General features: G+C 38.4%; 2 protein-coding genes and 1 pseudogene across 3 annotated transcripts in view; 2 read left to right on the forward strand and 1 right to left on the reverse strand.

The window, feature by feature from the left end:
• Nucleotides 1–857, forward strand: part of LOC107731793 (tomoregulin-1-like) — a 19,818-nt gene extending 18,961 nt beyond the window's left edge. Inside the window, exon 10 of the mRNA XM_016542966.1 lies at nucleotides 92–857. Coding sequence (XP_016398452.1) covers nucleotides 92–167 — 76 coding nt within the window. The 3' untranslated portion in view covers nucleotides 168–857. The remainder of the gene's footprint in view (nucleotides 1–91) is intronic.
• A 1,121-nt stretch (nucleotides 858–1,978) lies between these two features.
• Nucleotides 1,979–7,070, forward strand: cavin4b (caveolae associated protein 4b). Of its 2 annotated transcripts, XR_001638808.1 has the most exons (3): nucleotides 1,979–2,611; nucleotides 5,411–6,377; nucleotides 6,889–7,070. XR_001638808.1 is itself a non-coding variant. In XM_016542967.1 (2 exons), the coding sequence occupies exons 1-2, from the start codon at nucleotides 2,246–2,248 to the stop codon at nucleotides 5,999–6,001; spliced, it is 957 nt and encodes a 318-aa protein (XP_016398453.1). In that variant the 5' UTR covers nucleotides 1,979–2,245; the 3' UTR covers nucleotides 6,002–6,950. The 2 variants fall into 2 exon arrangements, 1 of the variants encoding a protein (XP_016398453.1); XM_016542967.1 differs by having other exon boundaries at nucleotides 5,411–6,950.
• Nucleotides 7,071–7,514: 444 nt separating this feature from the next.
• The window catches only part of LOC107731782 (dynein heavy chain 5, axonemal-like), a 24,863-nt pseudogene continuing 23,001 nt past the window's right edge, over nucleotides 7,515–9,376 (reverse strand).

Below are 9,376 nucleotides of genomic sequence, written 5' to 3' on the forward strand. Positions count from 1 at the left end.
ATATATAATATATTTATTTATATATATACTGTATATATATATATCATAAAATTGTATTTATTTATTGTTTATTTATTTATTTTTTTTACAGGAAATGTCCTAAGAACAATCGTGGAAGACGGCAAAAGCAGAACTTTTCATCAAATGCCTCTTCAAGGATGATGTAGCTTGTTTTTATTTTTATTTTTTATACTTTTTGTACCGAGTGGATTACAGTTTTAATGTGCTTTTTTGTTTTGTGCTTTCTTGACTCTGGACAATAAGGTTATTATCCATTTAAATTTTATTTTTATTTTATTGGATGGTGCCTTATTGTTTTCTTGCTTTCAGGACATTTTAGGTACTTGATGTCAGTGACAAACACTGTCAAATGAATGATAAAAGCTTTTTTTCCTTTAGATTGTGGTACCATTTTTTTTCACATATTGTTAAATGTAACTCTCGGCACACAAACTGTACCACAAAAACGGACGTCCTCGATTTTCATGGAATGTGCTTCTTTACTGAAAATATTAACTCTGAACTGTCTTTAACTGCCCCCTTTGATTTGATTTTTATTTCCTCAAATCAAACATAGCTGAACACCAAATTGAATTGGACATGAACAAGTGCGCCGACGAAGTGATGACGTTTCCAGTTTCTTTTGAAGGGAATTCCAGAGAATGAAATGCAACGTGTTTGACTAGCTATACTTATCAATGTTGAAATGTTTGTAGTTTTTATGTTCTAATGTTATCGGTGTTGTTAATGTTGAAACAAACATTATTGACATTAATTTAATTCTATGAACTGCATATCGCATGACTTGTTAAACTGTGTCCAGTGCTGTAGATTTAATAAAATTTAATTCTGTCTTACAGATATTTTTGATGGCTGTACACACAGACAGTGTGTAAAGTTAGTTGTTAAACCTCGAGTAATTCAGATGTGGCCTGTGCTAAGTCATACGATCTCTCTGAGTAATCTAATTTTAAGTATCCAGTTCAAGTACTTTGTAATTTGACATCTTATAATCATTAGCATCATGTGTCAAGACTTCAGGTTTGAACCAGTTTGGACATCTGTACAATTTTAAAACGGATCTTGATGTCTTAAAGGGATTATTCACTCACCTTCATGTAGTTCCAAACCTGTATGACATTTTATCTGTTGAACACAAAGAAGATATTTTGAAAAATGTCAGTTGTATGGACAAAAACATGATTCAAAATATCTTCTTGTATTCCACAGAAGAAAGAAAGCCATAAAGGTTTGGTTTTGGGTGAACTATCCCTTTAAGTGTGACATCTTGGGTTCTCGAATTTTAAAATGACAGATTGCATCGAGAAGCAGCTATTTGCAGAAAAAGGATCTGACCACAAAACTTTGACTGTTTGCTCACATGAGATTTCGTGTGTAGGAAAGTGGTGTCGAGTATCAGCTGAATGAAGAGTTCTGGAGAATTAAGTAAGCCTCGCTCAGCTATGACATGAGTGATGAGTAATTATAGACGGCTCAGGGTTTAAGAATAGACTGCAGCTGGTGCCATCATTTCACGGGTTTGGACAGTCCATCTTAAGGTGGATCATCTTCCCCAGGTCACAACGTGGATGACAAAACCATGCTTGAGGTCGATCTTAAAGCATTGTGGACATGGTTGTAGGCAAATTGCTCCCTCAGTTGTGAATTTTCCCAAACTTGGTAATGGTAAAGCTGAAACCTTTTGTCCAAAGTTGGACAATCAGGTGACTATCAGTGATAGAACATCTTGGTATTGTTTGTGCTATTATTTTTAACAAAATATGACCATGCCATTAGCTTTTCATTGAGGAAACATAGCTCTTTGTAAAATAAATAGTGCGGTTGAGAACGAAGGGGGTTTCCATTATCTCAGCTGCACATGCATCTTCTAAAAATGACAACGTGTCACCTTACTGTGGATATTTATAACGCTGAATTCATGGCGAGTTGGTTTGGTGCCTCCTTCCAACCCCTCTGCCCTCTTTTCCAGTCAATCCCTGTGTGTCTGGCCTTTGAACCTTGTGTTCCCCATATACAGGAAGGGTGGAGCTTCTATATTCTCCAGAACGTCCATGAAGCTCCAGTCAGAGGGCGAGTCCGTCTCATCCAAGCGTCTTCCAGGGCCCACCACGGCCCCATAATCCAGCAACCCACCCCATAACCCCTTGTGCACCAACAGAAATCCACCAAAGCAGGACCTTCGACAGTTCTAGTCTAGGGTCCTCACTGGGTTACAAGGACAAGCATGGCCGACAAACTGGGACTGGCAGATGTGGTGGACGAGCCCAGCGCCCTGAACATCTTCACTCTGTTGGAGAGGGTGTCCGGGATCATAGACAATGTGCAGGCGTGCCAGCAACGCATGGAGGAGCGGCAGCTGGAGCTGGAGAACACCGTAAAGACCATCCAGGCGGACGTGGTGAAGTTGACGAAGGAGCACACGGCGACGAGTAGCACCGTGGAGAAACTTCTAGAGAAAACACGCAAGGTCAGCTGCCATGTCAAGGACGTTCGTGTACGGGTGGAGAAGCAGAACATACGTGTCAAGAAGGTGGAGGAAACCCAAGTCGAGCTGCTGAACAAGAACAAGTTTCGTGTCGTCATCTACCAGGTAAGACTCTTTGCTTTTACTGGCATGCAAATGTTTTCGTTTGGACTGGATTTTTGGGGTTGGATCTCTAAAGCAGGTCCAATTTTGGAAACGTACCTTAGAATAGTGGAACTTCTTCCTTTGCTCATGGCTGAAACTCCATGCATCGATTGTTTTTTGACTCTTAGTTTGTCCTACAACATTTCAGCTTTTGGACTGGGTTTTTCTGGGTTCCATATGAAGTTTGGATCTCTAAATCAGGTGTAATTTTGGAAGTATACCTTACAATACCAGACCATTTTCCTTCAATCATGGTTGATCATTTTTGACTCTTCGAGCTTGTCCTACAACATTTCAACTTGAGCAAAGGGGGTTATCAAAGATAAGACAGATTATTTCAAGATACAAGGTGATCCAAGATAAATCCTGGTACATTAGAAGGTCATGTGGCCTACAGCCAAAAGCAATACAGCAGGAATGTTCTGCCAGTCCCCACTGAGAATGGAGGATTAGGTTGGCGGCCATTTTATCTGATATGTGGCAGGATGTCTGGAGTAACACTCAGATAAACCATGTAATGTGATCCATGAAGGAGTAAAAATGAATTATTATACACTCTTTAGTTCATAAGAGAATGAACTATGAAGCCTTATTTGGAATACCGCTGTTGTTTAAAACGTAGATGTCCGAAATCAGATTGAGTACAGAATTATGACATCATGGAGGAATGTTTCATTGCTAAATGTGGAAATACTGTTTCATACATCTGCAATGGATCTGCTATTGTTTGAAATAGCTTGAGAATTATTTGGGAGCTTGTATTGTGACAGCCCAATTACTGTGTACAAAAGCACTTAATAATGCATTAAATTAATAAAAATCAGCACAATTATTATTATTTATTTATTTATTTTTTTAGGTTTTAAATAGCCCAATAGTAATAGGATATAACAATTTAAAAAATAGGATTAAAAATAAAATGATTGACAATTTATCTAAAACCTTTTTAATAATACCATAATGTTTTCATAAATTTTTAAGAGAGGATTTTCTGAAACTATGATAGTAAAAGCTGCAAGTTCGTTGCAAATATTCTGTAGGTAGGTTTGAATTTAAGACACTGCATTACTCAAATAAAATTCAATTTACTGTTATGTTTTCAGATACATAATTACAGTGTTTTAGTTGAAAATTTATGTTAATTTTCTGAAGATTTATCATAGGAAATAGGCTAGTGTTCTCCATTTTCCATATCATAGACAATTTTCTTGAGGATCAATAGGCAACTAGTGTACTCAAATTGGTTAATATTTTCTTTCTCTAACAATCTTACTTTTAATTAGTGCCCATGGGTTTGATGATCTCTTGTACCGTGAGGAGAACAGCTGACAGATTTGTTCAGAGTTATTCTGAGAGCTGAACTGAAGCTTCATGTCCTAATATAGTGCTATCGCGTCTGTCTCAGTGATGGTTAAAAAAGCTGTCCACAGAGTCTTTAATAACCGATTGAACACTGGCCGTTTGTTATCAATAGTCTTTTTCATATATATAAAAATGTTCATTTTGTTCGTGTATAAAGCGCAGTATTTATCAGAAGTGGTAACTTAACTGGTTTGAGTCCATGACTGAGTGAGTCACGTAACTTGATTCACTTATAGCTATTAGCCTTTTTATATACTGAGCTATGATAGGTTAATGTTATGTGCGAGTTGTGCAACAGCACACTATTAATGTAATCTAAACTCTTTCGAAACTGATTTAAAATGTACCTGATCTTTATTTGCAAACCACTGTGCAATCCGATACGTGTACAGATTCACAGCGCAACAGTTTGCTGTGCAGATATTGCCTAAGGTTTTAATTTTTTTATTTGAATAGCCTACTGTTATTCTCAACTTTGCTTAGAACCCATATTTTACCTTACATTATGTTTGATATCAAATGGTGAACCCACACCAAATGTGAAATTATTTCATCGTCGTCTGGGTTTCGGCTTCGGCAAGTTATTAAACGGCTTTGGAATACTTGATTCTGATTGGCGGACCGATAACCGCGTATTCCAAGTGTATAGGTCTCTGCAGGAAAGTAATGGGAGTTACCAGATTGGGGCGTTTTTAGACCATGTTTCCTGATTGGCTGATGTCATAGTGACGGTAGGTTTAGGGGTGGGGTTAGGTAAGGGGGATCATTTTGATTGCATGATTGAAAAACACCCTGCAGTTTGAAAACACCCACAAAAGAAACGCACACTTTTGCTCTGCAGAGACCTCAGTCTCTTACCATTAGCCGAAAAAGCATAACGGCTAAAGCTAACGCTTCCGGTCTGGCAGTACGTGGGAAAGGAGACCAGAGGCTGTTTTTTTTTAATGGATGTCAATGGAGGAGTGGCTTCACTATGCTGAATAAACAGCTTTTTAGAGGAAACAGCTTATCATTTAATGAATCGACAGCCTATCTGCTAATCTTCAACATGTTTTACAGTAAACAATACTTTTGGATTGAACCCTTTTTAGAGTTTACCACGACTTTTTGCGACAGCTGGGATTCAGCTTACGGCACTTCCCATTCATTACTATGGTTTGATTAGCTGGTTCAGGTGTGTTTAATTAGGGTTGGAGCTAAACTCTGCAGGGCACTCCAGGACCGAGTTTGGAGACCCCCACTGTTACACTCATGGGATGGGTTGTTCATTATGTGCATTTTTTTCTTTTCTTTTTTTTATCTTTTAAATAGTCTAAAACCATTTGATTTAAGGTCTCAGCTGTGCTATACGTGGTAAAAGTATGGTAAATTTATGATAAATGTATTCTCTTCCCACAGGGAGATAATGAGGTCCCAGCTGTAGCTGCTCCTAAAGCATCTACAAAGGGAGCAACAGGTGGAGACTCTCCCATAGACCCAGATGTCCCGGAGGCTCCGCTTCCCGACTCGGATGAGGAATACATGGTCGTTGAGGAGGCCGACTCGTCTACTGCTGCCAAACTAAAGAAGACCGGCCTGAAGCGCATCGAAAGCCTGAAGCAGACCTTCTCCCGTGAGAACATGACTAAGACCAAAGAGAATCTGGGCACCAAGGTTAACAAGCTGGGTGAGCGCATAGTAACGACCGAACGACGTGAGAAAATCCGCCAGTCTGGGGAACGGCTGAAACAGTCTGGTGAGCGTTTCAAGGAAACCATCACGAAAACCGTGCCAGCAAAACTCAACCTGAAGAAGGAAAGGACGGTGGCTGAAGGTCAGGAGGGAGCTGAAGGGACCACGGAAGGAACGGCACCCATCCCACCACCGAAGGGCCGCAAGGCCAGCCCTGGTGTGGCCTACACCGAGCCAACGGAGAAACAAGAAGGTCCAGATGAGGGCAAGGGCGAGGAATCGGAAGTGCCAATGTATGATATGAAGCAGCTTTCTTAAGCGGCAAGCCTTGACAGTCACATTTGGGAAAGACTAATGTACAGATATGAATTTGATTATGAAGAACTTGAAGGTGGAAAGATTGGGAAAATCTTGCTTCTAAGTGTGTGGATAAGTGGATGGTTCTTACGACAACTGAATGAACGAAATAAGGAAGTTGTACGTTACAAGCAATACCCAGAGGTGTTTTTTTTTTTTGGATTTTCTTGTTTACATCTTTTATGGACTATGAAGGGTTATGAATGTTAAACCAATGTACTGAGATGACTAGGCTATGGTTTTTAATTTAAGTTAAGCTAAAAACATGGTGTACTCAATGATTTTCTTCTTTATACTGCCACCTATGGGAGTGGATGCAGCATCATGAAAAATCAAGGTAGGAGATGATAGGAATTGACAAATTTACGAATTGACATTATTTGTTAGGTGTGTGTAAAAATATTTTTAAGAAATTTCTTTGAATAGCTGAATTTACAAATAATTCACAGAGAAGTGCATTTTGGACTTTCTCTGGAGAACTTCACATATATTCTGGTGTCGACTGACATCCAGCATGTCAACAGTGAATGAGTTTAGAATTAAATTTTTCAATTTAGATGTTGTAGTGGTTTTTGGAATATAACTAACTGTGCAGACAAGTCATTTATAAACAATATTTTTTCTGTGCCATTCTGTGTAAACTCTGAAAAACAACTTTTGCAGTCAAAATTTTTAAATAAACATATTAACTCTAACAGCTGGTTTCTGAAGAGTTTCTGGGAAAAATGCATTTAGTGTATTAGTAATCAAGACTGATTATAAGAGTTTTGCAGTCAGTCTGAATTCTAAGGATCTCAGTAGTAAAATAAAGTGTTGCTGTATGGCACTTTTTGTTTCCTATTATGCAGGTGTCCAACCTTTTTTATTGGGGGATGGAGAAAATTGTCACCGACAACATGGTTGTACTGATGATACAAATCCTGGACTGATTGCACCATGAGATTGCATTTACATTTTACATTGTTTGTTTTAATCACACTTTGAGCTTTATGATATGCTTGATAAATGCATGTGTGAATAAAGAATACTACACTCAAGATCACTAGTTGTAATGCAACAATTATGTTTCTTCTATATATTATTTTCATCATATATACACATAGTTCGGACACCGCTGCACATTATGTTAATGTGAATGAACATAAATGCTCTGCAAAAATAGCAATCCCAGATAGTAGACTACTATAGAGGCATTTCTGAATAGTTCAAAGAAAACTGTTACATTCAGCTGCATGTGCAAATAATTGTGTATATTTAAACTTTTTTATTGCTGCTTTCAAACAAGAGGGGGGAAAAAACTAAATATTTTTATCTCGCTTCTTGAGTGAAAATAGCTCTGGACCAGATTTTGGGTTTATGTACAGTCACAGAGCAAAGCGACTCCCCTCAGTGTCCAGTGGTTTGGGTTCTGGCTGCTCCGGAGCAACAGTGAAAAGATGTATGTCAGGTCAGTTCGTCTTGGTTTCTTGTACAGATTAATGGGCGCCTTCTTGGTTTCTGTGGTGCTGCTCACCACATACACATGTACAACCGGCAACGGTGTAAAGAGACCCTACCAAACAAGATCACACCTATATCATGGCTTTGTAAATGAAGACAGTTATACATGACAGATTAGTTGACATGGTTTTGGAAGATCCCTGAATGTTAGCACTGCATGATGGGATGTGCTTCTGTATTTTCTTTTTAAACGGGTATAATAGACAATTCCTTTGTAAAGAACTACACTACCCACAATTCTGAATCAGGCAGAGAATTTTATATTGGACTAGGGTGACTATACGGGCCATTTGTATGCAGATCGATCGTTGTATGACATTATCTCACGAGAGCTATTAGAGAGCAGTGCAGACGGCTCCTTATGCTTTCAAATCACTCTCGCGGTACTTTGGTGTCATACAACGATCGGTGCACAGCTTCAAGTCGAACGAACGAACAAACACATGCGTGCATTTGCATCGCTTTGATCTTTCTCACGCGTGACGCGCCACGATTGGTCGATTATGTACAATACCTGCATGTTATTGGTCAAACTACTTTGGATGTTTTAGGCAATATAAAAATCATGGCCAGGACATGTCCCATATAAATGACACATATGCCCACCCTATATTGGACTGTTATCTTTTTTTATATGTCATTTGCAGTGCTTCACGGTCTGTCTAGATCATAAAACATGTTAATGAATGGGAAAAATACTAGCGGAATTAAGACTGCTGATAAAGTCACTGACTGAGTTGGGTCTAGAAAAAAAGTTTAGAATATTTTGTATTCACAAAAAAAAGAATTTTTTAAAGATTGTTCTGTTAAGACAAAACTAAATAATAATAATAATAATTAGAATTGTTTACATTTGTTTCTTAAAATTCATTGTAAATATATATAATTTTTAACTTCTTTAAATTAGGATAACCTACCAACCAGTGTTATTTTAGTATAATTGACATATTAACATTTGTATTAATATTAAATTTATTAATATTTATTTTTATATTTTCTGTTTTCATTAAAATTTTCCGCGTTTGTCACTTCTGAGTGGCGCATGTGCAAAGCCAACCTCATACGTCATCTGCCCGGAGCTGCTTCTGTGTACAACTGTTGGCGCAAGCTACATTAAAGTGATTATTACATTTTGAATATGGATAGTTTTCTTACAAAAGCGCATCGATTCGCTACAGGAGGCCTTTGTTCACCCCCTGGAGTCGTGTCGAACTTGCCTACCCCTGACCTAGGATGACTTGAGGGTGAGTAATTTATGGGCTAATTTTCATTTTTGGGTGAACTAACCCGTTAATATTTCTCTTATTATTATTAAAACCATGAATTAATTTTCTGTACTGTGGATGAAAGTTTCCAGAACTCACCATCAATGGCAAGTTTACGGTCAGTGAGGGTACTGCGGACACAACCAATGACGCGCTGCATTCTGTCAAGCTCTTGACGAAGAAATATAGTCATGGGCTGGAACGCTCCCATTTTTTGTAGGTTACTCCTCACCTGCATAGAGTCATTTGAAAGTTTATGGTCTACATTAAAAGGGGACATCGGATGCAAAATTCACTTTACAAGTTGTTTGAACATAAATGTGTGTTGGAAGTGTGTGTACACATCCATCCTATAATGATAAAAATCCACCCAGTGTTTTTTTTTTAAATCCCTATTTCAAAATCCCCTTTCTCAAATCAGGCTGTTCTGAGATTCCTGTTAGAATGACGTAGTTCTGCACAGGCCCCTCCCACGATAGTTGATTGACAAGGCCGTCTTACCTTAGACCCGCCCTGAGTGAGCTGTCATCAGTACGCCATTGTGTCGACTCCGGTGCAGGGGAAGACAAGA

The sequence above is a fragment of the Sinocyclocheilus rhinocerous genome, unplaced genomic scaffold (assembly GCF_001515625.1).
Source record: "Sinocyclocheilus rhinocerous isolate Xijiao unplaced genomic scaffold, SAMN03320098_v1.1 scaffold1721, whole genome shotgun sequence".
Classification (NCBI taxonomy): domain Eukaryota; kingdom Metazoa; phylum Chordata; class Actinopteri; order Cypriniformes; family Cyprinidae; genus Sinocyclocheilus; species Sinocyclocheilus rhinocerous.